The sequence below is a fragment of the Sceloporus occidentalis genome, unplaced genomic scaffold (assembly GCF_023333645.1).
Source record: "Sceloporus occidentalis isolate IW3139 unplaced genomic scaffold, rSceOcc1.0.p SCAF_46, whole genome shotgun sequence".
Classification (NCBI taxonomy): Eukaryota; Metazoa; Chordata; class Lepidosauria; order Squamata; family Phrynosomatidae; genus Sceloporus; species Sceloporus occidentalis.
The window spans coordinates 32073-53561 of NW_028317026.1; the positions used below are offsets into that span (position 1 = coordinate 32073).

At 40.0% G+C, this 21489-nt stretch overlaps 2 protein-coding genes across 2 annotated transcripts in view; one reads left to right on the plus strand and one right to left on the minus strand.

The window, feature by feature from the left end:
* The window catches only part of LOC149289293 (nuclear factor NF-kappa-B p105 subunit-like), a 44402-nt gene extending 30496 nt beyond the window's left edge, over nt 1–13906 (plus strand). Inside the window, exons 12-23 of the mRNA XM_089490709.1 lie at nt 3877–3966; nt 4072–4224; nt 5137–5278; nt 5589–5703; nt 6610–6811; nt 7358–7527; nt 8257–8359; nt 10238–10362; nt 10733–10799; nt 11533–11705; nt 13077–13233; nt 13746–13906. Of these exons, the coding sequence (XP_089346835.1) occupies nt 3877–3966; nt 4072–4224; nt 5137–5278; nt 5589–5703; nt 6610–6811; nt 7358–7527; nt 8257–8359; nt 10238–10362; nt 10733–10799; nt 11533–11705; nt 13077–13233; nt 13746–13906 (1658 nt within the window). The remainder of the gene's footprint in view (nt 1–3876; nt 3967–4071; nt 4225–5136; nt 5279–5588; nt 5704–6609; nt 6812–7357; nt 7528–8256; nt 8360–10237; nt 10363–10732; nt 10800–11532; nt 11706–13076; nt 13234–13745) is intronic.
* Nucleotides 13907–15615: 1709 nt separating this feature from the next.
* Nucleotides 15616–21489, minus strand: part of LOC149289294 (beta-mannosidase-like) — a 32586-nt gene continuing 26712 nt past the window's right edge. The window contains exons 14-17 of the mRNA XM_089490710.1: nt 20193–20337; nt 17372–17514; nt 16603–16860; nt 15616–15840 (exon numbers count right to left, since the gene is read on the minus strand). Of these exons, the coding sequence (XP_089346836.1) occupies nt 15616–15840; nt 16603–16860; nt 17372–17514; nt 20193–20337 (771 nt within the window). The remainder of the gene's footprint in view (nt 15841–16602; nt 16861–17371; nt 17515–20192; nt 20338–21489) is intronic.

Below are 21489 nucleotides of genomic sequence, written 5' to 3' on the forward strand. Positions count from 1 at the left end.
ACGTATTGTTGGCTGGAACCCAAAGTATATAAGTGAAAGCCTTGGACAACAAAAATACAAAAAGAATATTTCAAGTGTAAAGATATTTTTACAGGATTTGTTGTGTTGATTAGCATGATTGTGGTAGATGTGCGGGGGGTATATATTTTGCTATATACCGTATATATAACAGAGCAATAGTGTAAAGACAAAGACAATGTGAGTAAACACAAAATGCAGCTTTAAAATTATTTCATTTAAGGAAAGAGTTAATCAAAACCTATATCACCCATGTGAAGAAGTAATTGCACCCATGCAACCTAATAACTGGTTGGACCACTCTTGGGGCAACAACTGCACTTGAGCTTTAGATCATGAACTGGTGGATGAACATTTTCCTTCAGGGTTTTCTAGTAGGTAGCAGAATTGATGGTTCCTTCAATTATGGCAAATTTCCTAGGACTTGAAGCAACAAAGTAGCCCCATACCATCACCCAACCACCACCGCCGTGTTTGACTGTTGGTATGATGTTCTTACTGAGAAGTGCTGTGTTAACTTTACACCAGATGTAACAGGACCCATGTCTTCCAACAAGTTCCACTTTTGACTCATCAGTCCACAGAACATTATCCCAAGATGTTTTTTGGCAAATGTAAAACGGGCCTTTGTATTCTCTTTCGTCGGCAGCGGTTTTTCGTCTTGCAACTCTGCCATTGATGCCATTTTTGCACAGTCTCTTTCTTATTGTGGAATCGTGAATACTAACCTTAACTCCTTCATGACAAAGCCCGTACATGTACGGGCTCAAAATGCATTGTTTTCAATGGGTTTAGGGACCGCCCATTGTCCTTAAGGGGTTGAGGCAAGTGAGGCCTGCAGTCCTTTACGTGTGACGAGGACTGAGACCTCCTGGATGAGTTGTTGATCTGCTTGTAGAGAAATTTTTATAGGCTGGCCACTTCTGGCAAGGTTTATCACTGTTCCAAGATTTCTCCATTTGTAGATCATGGTTCTCACTGTGGTTGGCTGGAGTCCCAGAGTCTTAAAAATGGCTATGCAACCCTTTCCAGACTAATAGTTGTCAATGACTTTGCTTCTCATCTGCTCTTGAATTTCTTTAGATAGCAACATCATCTACTGCTTCATGAGACCGTTTAGCCAACTTTACTTTGCAAGACAGGTTCTATTTAATTGCTGTTTAGATTGAACTGGGCTGGCAGTAATCATGCCTGGGTGTGTCTAGTGAAACCCAATTGCCAATTCAATTTGGTTAATTGGTTGATTTAGTAACTAAATAGAAAAAGCTAGGGTTGGATAGCTTTTTTCCTTCCATGCATCATTTTAAAAACTGCATTTTTTGTTTACGTGAGTCGTTCTTGTCTTATATTAAAATAAGTTTGATGATCTGAAATATTTACCTGGACAAATATGCAAAAATAAAAGAAATCGGGAAAGGGGCAAATAGTTTTTCACAGCACCGTATGAGAATTCTCTTGTGATTATCCTTGTTTGGCTTTTGATTATGGACATTCCCTAATATTCCAGCCAGCTTCATGTTGCAGCCTGTGCTGCCTTTAATAAATGTTTCTTTATGGTAAAAATAACTATTAAGTGGGCGCTTTCATGACCTGCGACACACACCGCATTCCATGAGAGGTTTTTTTGGTGTACCAAGTGTGCTCCTAAATTGAATCCTGCGTGCCGAGACATGCAGTCAAGCCACGTCTCTCCGTCATTCCATAAATGATTGGTAAGCTGTAAATGCGATTGTGGAAAGCGGCTCTTTTTATAGCACTACTTTTTTTTTAGAAAAAAGGATTGTAAACACAAATTCCCTTGAGTAAAGTTTGCGTTGTGTAAAGCATGCTGGGAGAAAAAATATGGGAGACTGAAATGCTAGTTTCATGTGGGTGAAAGAGCATGGACACAATTGACAGGTTTATCTAGAACAGGGGTCCTCAAACTTTTTAAACAGGGGGCCAGTTCACGATCCCTCAGACCGTTGGAGGGCCGGACTATAGTTAAAAAAAAAAAACTATGAACAAATACCTATGCACACTGCATATATCTTATTTTGAAGTGAAGAAACAAAATGGGAATAAATACAATATTTAAAATGAAGAACAAGTAAAGTTAAATCAACAAACTTACCAGTATTTCAATGGGAACTATGGGAATATCCTACACTCCAAGTCAATTTTTCTCTTTCTCTTGACATAATTGTTTCCTAGGGATTCCAAATTGCTATTAGTAAAATACCAATAAATATATACAGCGCTACAAAAACAATATACCGGCAACATTCCCCCACATTAGGTGCAGTATAGTTCCCCCACATTAGTTTGTAGTTCCCCTACATTAGGTTGTAGTTCCCCCCCACATTAGGTGCAGTATAGTCCCCCACATTAGGCTGGCAGTATAGTCCCCCACATTAGGTGCAGTATAGTTCCCCACATTAGGTGCAGTATAGTTCCCCACATTAGGTTGGCAGTATAGTTCCCCCCACATTAGGCTGGCAGTATGTTCCCCCACAGGCATACAGCCTCCAGCCATACAGTATGGCTGGAGGCTGTATGCCTGTGTACTGCCCCATTTCAGTGTTCCGACCACCGCTCCGGCCATAGCAGGACCGGAGGATCGGTGGTCAGAACACCGAAGGGACACGCCGCTGGTAAACACTTACCTCCAGCGCGCGTCTTTGCTTCTTCTCTTCTTCTCCGCTGCTCCGCGCTCGGTTGCCATGGGTGCACGCATGGGACGTCAGTGACGTTGCTGCGTGCGCCTGCTCCCGGCGGTCCCCGCGTTTTTAAAGTAAACGCGTGCCGCAGGGACTTCACAGAGGCATCCTTGTGTTCCGAAAGCATCTTTCGGAACACATGGATGTCCTGAGGCAAAAACACCCGGCGGGCCGTAGTTTGAGGACCCCAGATCTAGAATGTCCATAGCATGGGGGCTCTATTTAAACAACACATGCTTCGGGGGAGACATAACTTGTTTATGTCATATTTGCCGTTAAAAACTTTAAACATTTTTTTATGGTAACAGCCTGTCAGTGCTTACTTTTGTATCACGTGACTATTAAGCATTCCCTGAAAAAATATGAATGGGGCAAAATTTTACACAATTTAAAGAATTATTTCTGAAAATTCAGCAGTCCTAAGCAGGGCCGGCCCGACAATGGAGCCGAGTGGGGCAACCGCTCCAGGCGGCACTTTTGAAGGGGCGGCACTTTGCCGCCCCAAGCCCTTTTTTTTTTTTTTTTTTTTAAAGCGAAAGAGAGAGAAAGGGGCGCCGAGTGGTTTTCGCTTACCAAGCTGTCAGTACCCGCTCGGCGCCCCTCTCTCTCTCTCTCCTCTGCGGCGAGTCTCCCTGTTCGGTCTCGGTGCCGGCTTGTAATGCTGAGTGCCGGAAGATTTCCATCGCTCAGCATTACAAGCCGGCACCGAGACCGAACAGGGAGACTCGCCGCAGGACTGCTGAAAGGTAAGTACAAGGGGGGGGGAAGGGTAGATAAGGGGGGGGGGGCGGCATTTTAAAATTCGCCCCAGGTGGCATTTTGCCTTGGGCCGGCCCTGGTCCTAAGAATGATGTTTATAATATTCTCCTCGGCTATGTACCTGTGCAGTGGGTGAAATAGCAGCCTGGTGCTATGAAATTATTGCATTGTGTTTATTATTATGAACACTATATCACAACATGCAATAAATTACTTTTGTTGAATTAAGGATCTCACAGGGCAATCCTCTTTCATAAGAATCTCTGGTTCTAATATGCAGATTTTCAAGTTGAAGATGCCATTAAGTAGTTTCATACATAGTACCAAGCAGAAATATTTGATGTGTAGCGTTTGCACTGCTTATTTATACATGTTAAAATAATATGCTGTTATTTTTCAGGTTTTGGATATTCTACATATAACTATAATAACTACGGAGGGTTAAATTTTCATGGTGGAGTCATGAATTCCAGTGCAGGCATGAAACGCGGTAAGTCTGTATGGGCAGCCTTTACAAAATACATATGAGAGCTACATAAAAGGTATGGCAGGGTATCTGTTGCTACTATAGGCAATATCATTTTTGTGATTTCAGCTGCAGTGCCAATAAAGCAGCAAATCAGTGAAGCTGGAGGTACCCAGAATCAACCGAGTGGGACTGACTGTGATCATCGTGAAACTCCCCAGGAAGAGGGTGGCCCACCAGATGCTTCTGAGTGGGAGCACGAGACTCACTGTAAACTGTATAGTAAGTGGCCAACAGCAGTTCTTAATGTATGTGCCGATACACTTGTCAAGTGTTACACCCAATAACAACCAATGCAATGCAATAATGTACAGTAGTACAGAGAACCAGCCATTAGTGAAGGCCTATTGCATACAACTATTTTTAATAATATTCAACACTGGTTATTTATTTATACAGAATCAAAAGCTTCATTGAAGGGATTCAATTAAATGGACAGTTTGTTGTCCTCAACACACCCGACAGAGGAAAAAGTAAAAACTGACTTACAGGTTGCAGCCCTGTTGCTGCAGCTACTCTCGACCTCTGTGGTCCAACATTTCTTGCCACGGAAATCACGTACAGAACACATCTACTGCAAGCAAAATAGCTTGGGGAAGGGGCAAATGCATATAGGGATATTCTGCAGAATCCCCCATGTATTTGCAAAAACAACACAGTGATTTTAAAGGGAACGCGCCGCTATTAGATGCATTGAAGCTCATATGACGGCTGCAGTGTCCATTTAATACAAAATTATTTCTGGAGGAAATTTCCAATTCTGGAGTAGGTGTTTAATAGGAAACTCAAGAAACGATGCAGTTTAAACGTCTACTTACTATGGACAAAGTGAAGTATTATTGAACAAATGAAAATACTTTACTGTTTATACTCAGTTACCATGGAGCACGTGTACTGTTTAATTTACTGGTAAATAGGGTAATGCTTTCAAATACTTTTCAGCTGGGAGTGAAACCCTTGCCAGGTCACAGTGTCTCTCCATGGAGAACAGATTCCTGCATGGAATGTTGGGTTTTAACAATCTCCATGATGTGTTCTTGAGTTTCTTTCCACTTAAATGTTTGTTGCATGACACCGTTTAACCAGATCACGAATCCAGATCATGAAACACTAAAGTTTGGTTTCACTTTGCAGATTGTCACTTCCTGGGTAAGGCCATGCAGCTAGCAAAGCGCCACGCAGCGTCCCTCTTTAACTATGCTGTAACAGGTGATGTCAGGATGTTACTAGCAGCACAGCGCCATCTAGCCGCAGCTCAAGATGAGAACGGGGACAAGTGAGTAGAGAAATAGTATTATTATTTATTGTTTTATATAGTGCCATTGGATTCTGCAGCGCAGTGTACTGTACTTATATATTATTTTGTGTGCCATAGATGCTATAGCAATAGTTGTTTCAATGGGAAGTAGGTTATTATTTGTTATTAAAACTATTAAAAGTAAAATACATTATATGCTGCTTTTGGGGCTTTTTAATCTAAACCGTTAGAGAGGTCCACACTTGGACTAAATGCAGTATATTTATTGTATTATAATATTTGATGTGTAATAACAGAAGTTTGTATCTGACTGTATAATCCTTTTCAGTGTCCTCCACCTGGCTATTATCCATCTACATACTGCATTGGTGAAGATTTTCCTTGATGTGACCTGTGGGGTTGTATGTGAAGACATCATTAACGTACGGAATGATCTGTATCAGGTATGTACTCATAGGTACAAGACGGAAGTTGTTTTATCCTAATAACCTATGCTTTCTGGGACTTGCAAAGGGAAGTAATGTGTAATAAACGACATAGGTGACTCTATACATGAATTATGCTTTTTTGATTTCTCTAACTCCAGCGGTTAGTACTATGCTTCTCCCAAGTTATTCAGGAGAGCTGTCAATGGTTATTCATTCACCTAGGACTAAGGTAAATTGACATCTAACCATTTTGTGCGCCGGTTGGCCTAAGAAAAGGTAATTAAATAACTAGATGATTATCAGGTTTTTTTTTGCCTGTGTATTTTGTGATTAAAGCCCCATATCTGGATAATTATATTCTGTTTGCTATTAAGTGTCACATCCAAGTAATGTTTTTGCTCACATTGGCACTTTGTAAAGAGGAATCATATATGAATAATGGGAGTTTAGGAGAGCACATGTAAGAAAGTCTTTAAATGAATGAGGGACATGCTAGTGAAAGTAAAAGACTCTTACATTTTTATAAAGAATAATATAACCCCAGTAAACCTGGCAATGTTGCTGACATGAACTTTTTTGGGGGGATTTGAATTGTTTTCTATCATTTTTCTATGCATATTATTGCTGATCTGTTGTGTGTGAATATATGCGTAATAATGGATTTTATCTATGAAATACCAGCCTGTTTTGCAACCATGTCCAGTTTATATACGGGTGTTTGTTAACACAGTACATTACAGATCAGCTAAACATTCCACTGGTCGCTATGGTAATTTTATCACTTTTACCCCAAAAGTGCTTTTCATGAACTAAATCCAATATGTTTTATAATGGTAAACAGGTATGATTTCTTCTTAAAGGCAGTGGGCAAAGAAAGTAAATGTTACTTTACGGCATGGTACAATCTTTAATTATTTGTAGACCCCGTTGCATCTGGCTGTTATCACCCACCAAGCTGACACAGTGCAGGATATTATGAGTGCTGGTGGAGACCCAATGCTGCTGGACCGCCACGGGAACTCTGTCCTGCACCTTGCCTGCAAAGACGGAGATGCCAAGACCTTGAATGTACTTCTTAAACACAAAGACATCAGCAAGATCATTGACCTTCCAAATGGGGATGGTAACCCATCTATACTTTATTAATCTTCCTTTTTATAGTAGGCTTCACATTGTTGATTTTCTCTCCATCTTTTGCTAGCATGCATCTCCCATGATACTCATCTAGCCAGAGATATTGTACTACGGCACCTGGGGGGGTCTCTAATTGTCTAGCCTTATTGATAAGAATACACTTGTCAATATATTTAAGTGATGTTAATACTTCCAGCTGAAATTGCACACGATATCTTATTCACAAAGGGTGTATGTGAAATGTTGCTTATGTATGCACTGTATGCAGTATACGTACCTACGCCCAAGGCATATTAATTATTGGCTAACAGCATGAGAATTTTCATCTGATGTATTCAGTTAAGTCAATTGTGTCCACATTTAAAGTGAAGTGAATGGTGGTAATTTCTTTGTCCATGTAAGTTAACCAGTGTAACATAGTAACCGACTGCATAAATGTGGCACAGTGTATGTTGCAGGTAGTTCACTCTCTGGTTGTATAATGCTAGGACATAAGTGGTCAGCTGGCTAACCACAAACAAAATTGTGTTATTAGGCTTGACTGCAACACATGTTGCGGTGATCGCAAACAGCATGTCCTGCCTCCGACTAATGATATCATCAGGGGCTGCCGTCAACGCAAAGGAGCAGAAATCAGGCAGAAGTGCCCTGCATCTCGCCGTAGAACAGGACAATATCTCACTGGCAGGCTGCCTTCTTCTCGAGGTGAGCCCATATATTAAGTAACCTACCTTTTCTTCCAGAGAGGCCCTAAAAATGTTCTAAATGCATTAATTTGTCTGTAAGTCTGCTTTTGTTTATGCTTTTATATGTTGAGATTTTTAGCTGAATCAGTCATGCGAGAATAAAAATGTATCTGGTATAACAGAATTCAGTTTTAAATGAGCCACAAAGTGAATACTTTAACGGTTCTTCGCTGTGCGTATTCAATGATTGTATTATACATGTTAGAGAAATCATTTAAAACATATGTGTATTCAATGGTTTGCCTTTTTGTTAACTTTACAGAATAATTACTTTAACATGTTTCTTTCATGTACCCATTTTAAACAAGGGTAGGCTGGCACCTTCTGGCCCCAGGGCCGGCCAGCCAAGCCCCTCTCATTCAGCAATGTAAATGGCATTGGGAGGGCCTTTTTACTAAACTGCACCAAAAACTCCAAATGCAGTTTAAGGTAACAGGGGCAATGGAAGAGAAAAGCAAATAAAACGCCAGACCTGTTTCTCTTCCCCCTTTTAAAAAGCTGAACTTATATGGTGATATTTTGTGACACCCCTTAGGTGGAACATCTCCTTTAAATGGAAGGTATAAATCACCAGCTCTTCCATTTGATCACAATTACTTTTTTTTAAAAACTACAGCCAATAATAGGCCTTTAAGTCTTAAGTTTATGTTTTTTATCATGGTATCTAATCACATTTGATTCCATCCAGGGTGATGCCGATGTGGATAGCACCACATATGATGGAAGCACCCCACTTCATATAGCAGCTGGAAGAGGTTCCAGTAAACTAACAGCACTCTTGACAGCAGCAGGTATAGTTTTATTTGATTATGTTGTATGCACAACCATAATACTTAAGTTGGTAGTATGTGATGTGGGTTGGCAAGATCCTTTAGGCTAGGTTTCCACTTGGGGTTTTTTTTTGCAAAAACGCCCATAATAACGCCAATTCAGCCACACGGCGTTTTATTCGTGAAAAAACGCTGTGGCCAGATGTTAGCTGTTCTTCAATAGGAAATCGCACAATGCCATATCCACTTGGCGTTTTTCTGTTTGGCGTTTTTTCAGTCCTCTTTGGCGTTTTACTGCTTTTTTGGGCTCTGTGGCGGTTTTTCAAAATCGCAGCATGTTGACACTCGTTTTTTGCAAGGAAATCTTGGCGTTTTTCTCCAATAGAAGTCTATGGGAGAGAAAAAACGCCATGAAAACGCCATGTGGGTTTTGCCTTGGCGTTTTTTATGGCGTTTTTTTTTCCACAGTTACAATGCAGAGGATGGACCCAGTATCTGTGTGTCCTACGAGAAATAGGCTGGAAACAAACAGTTTCACACAAAACAAAGTTCATATTGAGTTTTACACCATTTGGAACAAACATGCCATTACAAACATACCCGACACATCAACTGGACCCTGTGTGCCAAAAGCAACAGCAAACAATTTGCACCATCATTTGGGGCCAATCTTCCTAGAGGAGACATTCGGAATAAAGCATGCCTTACAAACCACAGAAAAGAGACAAAAGGGTCCGCCGGGGCGAGTTTAAGTAGAACTCTACCAAGGAAATGACATCAGGAGAGGGCAGATACTTGCCATTTATCCTAATCCCTTTTAGCTGGGTGAAAATTCTAACTTGTAAAGGCTGGAAAAACTGCCTAAGGTCAAAAAAGCAATTTCCACAGAAAGGCTAAAACGCCAGAAAAAACGCCAGAAAAAAACGCCAAAACGCAGGAAAATGCAGTGGCAGTTTTTCATCAAGAAAATAACGCAGGACAAAAACCCAAGTGGAAACCTAGCCTTACAGTGATATGGATGTGTGTTCATCGAGGAATCTGAGTGTTTATAAATTAAGGGATTTGTTTTGGGAAAATTAGCAAATCATTTCTAACACCACACCAGGTAAACTACCAAACCAATGGTAAACAATGCAGTAATTGACTGCCATAGACCTTCTAAATCATATCCAGTTATACTAAAGTCATCAGGTGACAATTGCACAGACAAGGGGCATTCTTCATGTTGTTACATTTATCTACCTTTAAAAGTGAAACGTGCCAATTTTGTATAAAAGTAAAACATCATTTTGGATAATACTAAGTGTTTTGTAATGATAATAATTACAAATGTCATCATCATCAGCAGATATCATTACTGGTAGCTTCAAAGGGCCCACTTATGCACCAATAAGTCTTGAGGACCCCTAACATGTGGGTGATCCCTGCATTACAGGGACCTAAATTACACCTCTGCATCTGAAGCAGAAGTTAAATGTCTTTGATTACTACCATAATATGGAGAAGAATATGTGAAAACAGGGGCCTTATGTCAATGGGGCCCTCTCACTAAACAAGGAGGCTAGCGGTACAGAGAGGGAGATAAAGGAGCCGATGCACAGCCAGATAAATACACGAAGACCTGGAGGTGTTCAAGCAAATACGTAAAGATTATTTTTAAAAAAGACATGGATGGAGGGGGATATGTGGAACACCTTCTTTCCTGTTTCATTCCGTGGAGGGATACTTTGAGGGTTTGAGGTCCACACAGGGAGGTGGGACAGTTCCCATATCAAAGAGGGCAAACCTTTCTCTTCCAGTTTGTGCATATAGACTAAGTAATGTATATGAGGATGGCAGGAGTCAGTACAATAGAGCTGGGACTTGGAAAACACATAAAACATTAAACCTTTCTTCCAGGTGCTGACCCATTTATTGAAAACTTTGAGCCCCTTTACAGTGTTGAGTCCTCAGAGGATGAAAACCATATAGATGAAGGAATAGTACCAGGCACAAAACCACTGGATATGGCAACCACTGAAGAGGTGAGAGAACATATATCTTCTTCACGTTATATCTATATTTATTTAACCCCTTAATGACAAAGCCTGTACATGTACGGGCTCAAAATGCAATGGGTTTAGGGACCGCCCATTGTCCTTAAGGGGTTCATAGAATGAACCTGGATGCAATCATGAGTGATAACCATTTTAACCCAAAAACGATTTACCAATACTGATTCTAGACTTGTTCACAAATCAAAGTTCTATGTATTTGTTTACCCCCATCATGTTTGCATTGTTGAACTGCATCTCAAAATGTCTAAACATTAGTATGATATCTACCCTTCCTGTTTTGCTATATATCCTTTTTTCAAGGAATTAGCAATGTTGTCTCCTATTCTGTGTTCCTTAGGTCTTAGAGATACTGAATGGAAAGACATATACATCAGAGGTTGCTTCACAAGAACTCAAGCCTCAAGGTACCAAACCTCCACTCGAACTCAGACATCAAAATGTGTATGAAAAGGCTTTAAATGGGATGGGATATTCTATTAAAGGAGACAGTCTACCAGTGTTCTAACATAATAGAAGACCCAGATGAAAAATCTCTGTTTGATATTGTACACGTACACATTGTGTATTTGCCACATTACATTTTTTACGAAATACACCTATGTAAGTGTATTTACATATTGATATATACAGTGTACTTTTATTAGAACCCCACGTTATCTCTATATACCACCACTTATATCCACAATAAACTGCAAAAAGCTATAGGTTGTTTTGATAAGTGGATTTAAAAAACTCGAAATGCCTTGGAGGCCAATAAAGCAGATCTGTTTCACATATATCCCCCTTTCTCGAGATTTAAATAAATTCAGATGTGCTGAAAGAATATTTAGAAATGTATCTATCTTGCATGTAGGGTAAACCCCTTGGAGTGTTCCACATGCCCCATGCATGCAAAGCCATGAGTTACTGCTTGGGAATTACAGCATTGGGCCTGATAAAGGGTCATATTTCAAAATTATTGGTGTTTGCAAATGTTATTGCCCTTTGTCGACATCGCAGTTGTTCTAAAAGTTCTGATTTATTATGTCTGTGTATTTGTTATTCAAGTAAAATGGCCCACTATATTAACTTGGAAAAATATTTCAGACATTTTTTGCTATGTAGAAGAGTCTAATATGCTTTCTCTTCACACGCTAGGAGACCTGAACAAACTCAGTGAAGATGCAAAGCAAAAGCTGTACAAGTTACTGGAACACGAGGATATAAACAAACACTGGTCCACGCTAGCACAGAAGATGGGTCTAGGAATATTAAATAACGCATTTCGCTTGACTCCTGTTCCATCCAAAACATTACTTGACAATTTTGAGGTCGGTCCTTTTTTTATTTGCTATTTAAAGTCACCTTATATTCACTTTTCCCTTTTCCTTCCAACATAGCTCAAAACTCTTGTGGGCAAATTCAGTCTATAAGGGAGTCAACTACAAATGTGCAAGCCTGGTTTGATGAGACACATAAGAACCAAGCGAAAAGGAGCACTACTTACCATCAGTCAGCACTCCTTTGAGTGTGGTTTATAGCAGACAGCATTGTTGGTCCACCAGTTATTCAGTGAGAAATGAGAGATAATTATAATAGTGAAGCACGTGTCCAACGAAAATGTATTAGCATATCATAACACTGAAATCATAACACACAAACATTTCAGGGCATGCTGTGCCTGTTGGCTGCTTTTTCATTTCTCACCAAGTTAACAAAGAGGGGAAGGAATCTTTTGCTTTAGCCCACATTCTTCCCATTTTAAATAGCTGGGTGTGGATCTCAAACACGTGGGGCCAAAGCTAGAATCAGAGGTATTTGTCAAACGTTAGATCAGGGGTGTCCAACCTGCGGCCCTCCAGCTGCTGCACGACTACATCTCCCATATTTTCAGCCAGCCCCTTAGCTGAAAGAGCATTATGGGAGATGTAGTCCTGAAGCAGCTGGAGGGCCGCAGGTTGGACACCCCTGTGCTAGATAAGTGTCCCAAATGCCACTAAGCATATACACTATATTGATAAAACCAACAGTGACTTTTCTGACATGATGTAACAGCCAGGTGTCCCAATACTTTTGTCTGTATAGTGTATACTAATTTATACTAATAATTTATCTATAAATTACATAATGGTTTCTCATATACGACATATCAAAGATACTTCATGTTTCATAGAAATACACAAACCAAGCTCTGTTGGTTTAATTCTCATACATCTGATCATTTAAACATTGCATCTGCTGCATATCTGCTCACAAATAATCAATTCTTGTTACTTTGCATTGTGTATCTTCCACACTGGTAAATGGTAATGTAATGGACACATATTATTGCCAGTACTTCTCTGTGTTATTGATTAGTCTTTGAATTTGGCCTGTTTGAAGCCCATTACATTTTCTTCAAAATAATGTTTTTTCCCTGTAAAATTAACTTGTGAAATTCCCAGTGTGCAGTCTCCAAATTTCTGTAGCATGATGAATGCTATAGTGTTGTCATCTCCAACATTCAAATGTAGGTAACAGATGACATCATTCGTCATGATTTGGTTGGTGAATTTTTTTTAGCATGTTGACATTCTAAAGCTGGAACATAAGTCTCAGGACATTTTTACGCCATATCCATATCTAAACTTTTGTATGGAGAGGAGAACAATGTGGTTTATAAACTACATTAAAAGGATATGTTTTCTGTTGCTTTTCTGTAGGTTTCCGGTGGTACAATAAAAGAACTTCTAGAAGCTTTGAAGCAGATGGGTTACAGAGAAGCCATAGACACTGTTAAACAATCATTGGCAAACATCACTAATTCATCTACTGACGTGGATAATTATTCCAAAAACTCCATCTTTGCGGAGAAGATTGGTGAGTGCATTTATCTCCTCTGTATGTATATACATACTTTTTATAGTTTTGATACCTTTGAGTGAACCAGAGTTCACAGAGCAAGATGTTTTTCAAGACCTCATGGGACCCTTCTTGAGATACTTCAGGGACCTCAAAAGAACACTACATTTTACTCTATGAACTTTAGTTTATTAAAGGGAATTACAAACTTGTATTATCGTTGGTAGTATGGTGAGATCACCTTATGCTTTGTTCTTCCTGCCATGTTGACCACATGATGGCTAGGGTGGACTGTTGGCTTTCAGCCAAGGTAAATATCAGGACGCTGTTCAGGATACATAGAATGTTAGGAGACTGATGTACGCTTAAAAGCAAGAAATGCAAGTAAAGCACTTGCCAGGTTTGTAAATTTGAAAGATCTGATATTTTAAAATCATCACAAGATTTACCAAGGATAGGTATCTCCTCTATATATTTTATCAATAGCGTGTTCATTGTTCTTCATTGAGACCTTCTGTTTGTGTACTTAGATAAGCTGAGACAACAGGACATCGAAAGCATGTGCGACAGCGGTGTGGAAACATCTTTCCAGAAAATGAGTCTTTCGTATTCCGAATCCCTGAAAGCATCAGACGGGATTGGCTGTTTGGAGAATCAACAACCAAGCTCTGATCTCATTTGCAATAACTGATGGATAATGGCCCGCTGGCCTACATGAGAATTATAAGCCTTGTCATCCCAGAAGAGTTGCACTAGAAGTCATTGAGAAGACTGGCTATCAGTTTGAAAGAGAACAGGAGGAAAATAAAGGAGGAAGAGGGAGAAAACACATAGGTGCGTGTGTGTGCATGCGCGTCTAGCATCATAATGGAGCTTAGCTGTTGCACATTAACTAATTGGACAGTATATTTAGCTTGATTTCTCTAGTGAATTGAGAATAAATGTGTGTGGATTTATTTAAAAAAAAAGGGGGGGGGGGATAGTTAAAAATTTGGTGACACTTAACATTGTCTGATTTTTTTCAGTCATTTGTTTTTTTGCCTCTCTTGTAATACAGTAAATATTATATATTTTTCAGATTTTTTATTGACATTTTATAATAAAATAATAAGGCAAACCACTGTGTAAGAATTATTATTAGTAGTATACGTGTGAAAATTCAAGGTCTTTTGGTTTTTTAGTTCAGGGTTATGCAGCATTCTGATTAAAGATACATTAAGTTTTTAAAAATACTTTCCTTGGATGAAGTCAAACTTATTTTTGAAAATTAAGTGTGCCAATCAAGCTAAACCCGACAACGTTCCGCTGAGAATACGACTGTTCTAAGTCTTGGTATAATGTCCAAATGGTGTACTAGTTGATGTTCATAAAGGTTAAGTAATAAACCATATTATATGATATGGTTATACCTGTAAGAAGTGATTGATAAAAGATAATTCATTGAGCACCATTAACAGTGCTGAAAAAAAAGATAGTGATAAGATCATTCCTAGTGCTGATTCACGTCCAACCATTGCTAGAAATTATGTAATATAGTAACATTTTGCTTCGTTTTTTGTTTTTTGTTTTTTACATCATGTGAAACAAAGGGAGGCAAGCTGTTGCCATAGAAACTGAAAAGGCCTCTTAAGTGTTTGTTTGATTTGCTTAAAATCTTCAAGGGGAAAAAAGTAAAATGAAAGATCTGCTAAGATTATTGTGAGTAACACACTGGACTGTATAATTAATGTTTTCTTGAAGTGGAACACCACCCTTAAAAGGTCTACACTTGACAAAGAGCAATAAAAAAGGGTAATCCTACATTTTGGTGAATTGTTGCTAAGCAACAGATTTGTGTACAGCACTGATTATATGATATAACACAAATCTTAAGAGCTTGATTAAAAAACTATCTTCACCTAAAAACTAGAAACCATTTGGTGATTGACCTTAAATCATAATAAAGGATAAAGTAGTAATGACCATGAAAAAAATGACATCTCATAGCACCTGAGCTGTACTTCTTTTATTAATTTTAAACATAAAAATATTTACAGTACAAAAAAATGCCATCATTTTCAACATTGTGACATTCAATGTCTTTTGCTTGTGCGAGGTTCTCATTCCAGTAAGTAAAAGTAAACGGCACAGACATGGTTAAAACAAAATATGAAACTTCCATAAACGAACATTTGAGAATGGCCTTCTAATAACAGTATTTCTGTTTTAAAAGAGCGTGTCATCTCCCATCATGCCGTGCGGAAAACCTGCGATGGTAATTGAAATCTTAGCAGCACTAAGAAGCTGTGCATCCGACACCCACATAGTCTTCTGGTGTGATTATTGGAAATTAAAAAAATATATTTTTTACTAGCAAAGCACGTCTGACATTTTAACCATCGCCTCCCTCTATACTTTCCATTAATAAGTATCTCTTAGTGTAGATACACGGAGAGATTTCTTTAGTTCTTCAATAGAGGTTTCCACCCATGGGTAAAAATAAACCGTTGTCTTCTCTTCGACCAGAAGCAATCCATTGTCCGAAAACCTTCCGGGAACGTCCCACACATCCAGCCACACAAACGGTGCTAAACTAGAAGTCACCAAAGTGAAAACGTACACTTTATTTTCTTGCGCTATCGATACCTAAAGGAAAACAGGCAGATAAGCGAATGAGTCCCAGATAAGAGCTTCATTTTTACACTGTGTAAAAGGCAGGTTTTAGAGAAGTTTAATACAGTAGAAGTTGTTTATGAATATATATTATACCTAAAATCTTACTGGAAACATGAGTTCAGCAGGCACAATCGGGAAATACTTTTATAGTTACTAAGCTAAAAAAAAGTCCCTAAAATTCAACATAGCTTGTATGTTCAATGTACTTTCCCATTGAAGCTGTGTCTACTTCTTCCTGTGTAATCAGTACATTTAAGGCAGCCCTGACTGCAACTGAACACGAGGGCAACACAACCTGTCAAACTAAAAACTTTCTAGGGAGCTGCAAGTTCATTTTCACAGAGGCTGCCGTGGATCTTGGTAAGATCCATTAGAAGACTAAGGTTAAAATTGTCATGTGGTTACAAGAACCAACAATTTTTGCAACATCCTTTGCCCTAACAGACTCCAAATTAATGAGAAAAGGGCCGGATACTCAAACTGCCTACTTGAGGTTCCTGTATGTTTCTTTGCCAATACAAAGATATGTTTTCAGTGTTTCAGAATGCTTCTTTATGAAAAAGCGCTTTCATTTTCAGCAGGTTAGCGGAACGTGATTATGTTACTCGTGTCTAAGCTTAGCACACATCTGCAATCATATGAAGTAATTTGAAAAAAATTAGGCAAGAGTCATGTGGCTGATGCCACACGGCTGCTTAATCATCGCTTCTGTGAAAATGAACGTGTACTTACTGTGATGTTTGGTTTGAGCATGCCCTGTGCCTCCTTCGGTGAGCTTAGGAAATGCCAGTTTTGTGCACCATAGAGTTGCCCCTGGTGCAGGAGATAGAAGAGCACCACGCTGTTCTGCCTGGTAACATTCTGACACCTCTCCAGCAATTCGGGAATAGCCTCCTTGTATATTGCAACTGAACTCCTTGCAGTTAACACTGATTCTTCTGTAACTTTTTCGCAAACCGGCGATAATGAGTCCCATCTGTAGACCTTAACCTGTAATCATTTAAATTCATTTCACAAATAAATAATACAAAACAGTATACAGTGGCAACAACAAGATACAACTAATAGACATGACCACAAATGAAACTGTTTCTATCAAAAACTATATAGAAGCAATAAAATTAAAGTCTCTCTCATATTGCCCACTAAACTTCTACATTTACCTATTTGTTCACCTGCCCTAAATAGTCAATAAGATTTGAATTGAGTTCTTGAGCTCAGTTTTAGTGTAAATCGAATCATTGATATCAGTGGGTTTAACACTAAAACTGAGCTCAAGAACTCAATTCAAATCTTACTGACTATTTAGGGCAGGTGAACAAATAGGTATCTAAATGTGCTCTTAGACAAGGGTTTACCCAGAAGAGATATCGATAAAAGGAGGACTGTTTGCTTTTTAGTGGCACGATTTACTGAGCTTCAAATTCTCAAATTGTTGCATTTCATTTAGCGATGAGGAAGAATGTATTCATAACATCTGTAAGTAATCAGACGATCTTACTGTGAGCTTGAAAGAACGATCCTCCAAGAGGTCGGAAACTCCATATATGTACAAAACATCATGGTCTTCAAACCCACTTGTAGCAACCGGTGCAAAGAAGTTCTTGGCATAATAATGAAGCATTTTCCACTTCCCTCCGTATTCTAAGAATAATAAAAGCAGAGTATATAAGCCAGTTTACATCCCTCCTAATTATTGAGTTTGTGTTTCTGCCACATCCATTGCTAGCAGGTGTATAAAATCAAGCACACAGACATGCCAGCTCTATAGACAAACATTGGCAGTAGAATGGTTCATACTGAAGAGCTCAATGACTTTAGATGTGGCACTGTCATTAGATGCCCTGCTAGGTCTGCCCTACTTCACTGTGAGTGCTTTTATTGCAAAGTGGAAACATCTAGGATTAACAACAGTTTAGGTAGACCACGCACACTCACAAACTGAAGATCACTATGTGCAATCCCACGTTTCAGGTGAAGGGGTATAAAGTACCAAAGCTTCCAACTTTGTGCCATCAGTTTGGGGAATGTATTTTCCTGTTCCAGCATGACTGTGGCCCTGTGGTGCGGAGGAACTTGTTTGGCCTGCACAGAGCCCTGACCTTAACTCCACTAAATATCTTTGGGATCAGTGGGAAAGTGGAGCACTTGGATAAACTCAAGTGCTCTTTTGGCTGAATGGGCACAAATTCCCACAGACACAATTGGAAATCGTGTTGAAATCCTTCCAGAAGTGTGAAGACATGTTAATGTTAATGGTTTTGGAATGGGATATACAACAAGCTCATAAAGGTGTGATCAGGGGCGTACCTAGAGTATTTGGCACCTGGGGCGGATCCTGTATGTGGCACCCCCCCACACACACACACACTTTAAAACTGCATAGCTTCTACTGTTATATACCGGCGCAGACACTGAAGGTGGTACAGCATAACACTTACTGTTATCATTATATACTGAGGCAGACATTGAAGGTGGTACAGCATAACACCTATCACTATATACTGAGGCAGACATTGACGGTTGTACAGCATAACACCTACCACTATATACTGAGGCAGACAATGATGGTGGTACAACATAACACCTATCACTATATACTGAGGCACACATTGACGGTGGTACAGCGTAATCCCTATCACTATACATTGAGCCAGACATTGACAGTAGTGCAGCATAACTCCTATCACTATATACTAAGCCAAACATTGATGTGGTGTAGGCCTACCACTTCATTAGTAGTAGGGATGCACCGAAACGAATTCTGGACTGAAACCGAAAATGCAGCATTTACCTGGCCGAAACCGAATATGACCCCCCCCAGACCATAAAAAAAAATCTAACACTTTTATTTCAAGTAAGTAACACACCAAAATAGGACAAAACTATTAAATAACAATATTAATATATATATATATAGATATATATAGATATATATATATATGATTGTTAACAGCAATCACATTTCTATCATGCCCAGGCATACCCAGATTCCAGGATGTACTCGCAGACTTGGCATGATAGGAGTATGATTGCCCTATCTACCCCTTCTCACTCCCTTTTGTCCTACCTACCCCTTCTCACTCCCTTCTCCCTATCTACCCCCTATCCCCCCGTCTCACTCCCTTCTCCCTATCTACCCCCTCCTAACTATCTACCCTCTCCCACTTTGAAGTTCACTTACCTTTCAGGAGACCTGCGGTGGGGGTGCAAGGCCTCTGTCTCCCAGCTCTGCCACTGTATGGAACAGTATAGAGTGATGGGAGTTATGATGTACTAGAGCATAATTATATAATGAAAAATACATTGGAAATGGTACAGCATAACACCCATCACTCTCACACACTTACCAATCCACACACACCAATCCAGACATATACTAATCCACACATATACCAATCCACACATACTAATCCACACATATACCAATCCACTCTCACTCACTGAATTCTTTCCTACCTTTCCTCTTTTCTCCTTACAGCTTACTTTCCTCCTCTTCGCTCCTCTTCTTCAGTTCTTCTGTCTTCCGGGTCAGAGGGCACGGACGGCAGTGGGCGCGGCTTCAGTGTTGTACGCCGGGATCTGACAACAAATCCCGGCGCACAGCATCTGTTGCCGCGCGGATCGCAAGGGAGCGATATCGGAGGTCTTTAACAGACCTCCGGCTCCCTTGAGTGATTTTAAGCCGGGTTCAAGAGTTGAACCCGACTTAAAATCACTCAAGGGAGCCGGAGGTCTGCTAAAGACCTCCGATACCGCTCCCTTGCGAGCCTGCTCCTCCAGCGGCGGACATTACTGTCCGTCTCTGGAGGGGTGCCGGCAAGTTGGCACCCCCCTGATGAGCGGTACCCGGTTCGGACCGCCCCCCTCGCCCCCCGCTAGGTACGCTACTGGGTGTGATGGTCAGGTGTCAACATACTTTTGACCATATAGCCAGTGAGGGAAGGATCTTAAAAAGGTAAATCATTCAGTTTCTGATTCTCAGCTAGATTTTCTTACTCATTGTAGACAACCATACACATCCGTATGTAAGTGTGTAGTTTTCTTTTTTATTCCTTTAGACTGAAGTTTTACCACTGTGTGACTGCAATCAAACTGCAATTGTTAGTATGTTACTGCTGTACTTTTAATGCTGTCCCATAGAAGACATGTCATAGTTATTAGCAGAATAGAATAAATGCTTGGCTGACAAACAAGTAGATATGACGAGTATATAACATACATATTATAATGGCAAAGTAAAGAAAGTAATCATTGTCGTCGTTGTACACTAATAAATAGAACCTCTCAACTGCAATACACCGGTTTATTTCAGAGCTTACCAATTGACGACCAAGATGGTGCCTGCCAAATATCATTTAACTGCCAGTAAAGGGCCCCCATGGTGTGGCCAAGGCCATCAATTATTTCTGCTTGACTTCGTCGGTAGAACTCAGTCTGTAGTTTTACACACTGTGCCTGCATCACCTGAAGGAAGACAGGAGATGTGATATATTACTTATTCCAAAGTAAACTATTGTACGAGGCCCTGTTAGCATCATTAAGCATATTTATCAAAACTACTCAGAGTCATTTGGTTAGAAAACCAACTATATTTTATTTTTCTCACGGACCTGACAAAAGTCTAGTTGGACCCTTGATCCTGTAATGTATGACAACTCCCATTTCTCGATGGCTGTGAATAACGGACATGTATTCCAACAACAGATTCAGGGAAACAATTTTGTCTTTGCGCAAATACAATCGATGAGCCAAGGACTGGTTCAGTTTCCTCAATGTGAGTGACAGCGAAGAATACACCACACTGCAAAGCAAACGACCACCTTTGTTCACACATAAAGGAGCAGTTATGTTATGTTGTGGTTCAAGCGTGTTCTCCTATGAAAGCCCCTGTTAGAGAGTTTGCAAAGATAAGGGGGTCATTTATAAATTCACTAGCACTGATCTGCCAGAGCTAAATACGTCTTTTATTGCCACGTGTTCATGGCAATAGGGCAGCTCTTTGTGAATCCATGCAGTGTATTAGTAACTGGGATCTCTGTCCATGTGTCCATCAGACGGGAATTTTCTCGCATTTCTCTCACTGAGCAAGGTTCGGTTCATGAATGTTGCCTTCCAGGGCTTTCTTGCTATTTTGGATAAAGACATTATTTGCACTTTCTTAGCTAAACATTTCAACAGCACAGCATAATTTGCATCACAGACACAATCTTTTTTCTTTATATCTAGTATCAGATTAAAGGTATGTTTTCATATGATATTGTGCCTTCTTTTTTCTTAAAAAAAAAAAGTTCTAGGTGCATATTAACCCCTTCAATCCCCTATAGACGTACCTAGACGTCCAAAAAACGCCCACTAAGAAGTCCCTATGGAGGTACCGGTACGTCTAGCCCTTCGTGCAGCGTCAGGGACACATCCCTGCCGCTGCACGGGAGACCAGGCTGTCATTTGACAGCCTGGACTCCCCCCCAGGCAGCAGAAGCCAGCGTCGCTTTCTGCTGCCCGATCTCCAGTAACAGCTTCCGGCGCGATCGGGCTTTCCCTTCCAGGTGACGTCAATACTGACGTCACCTGGAAGTTCACGGGAGGATCGGGTATCCCTGCAAGGTCTGTCTAGAC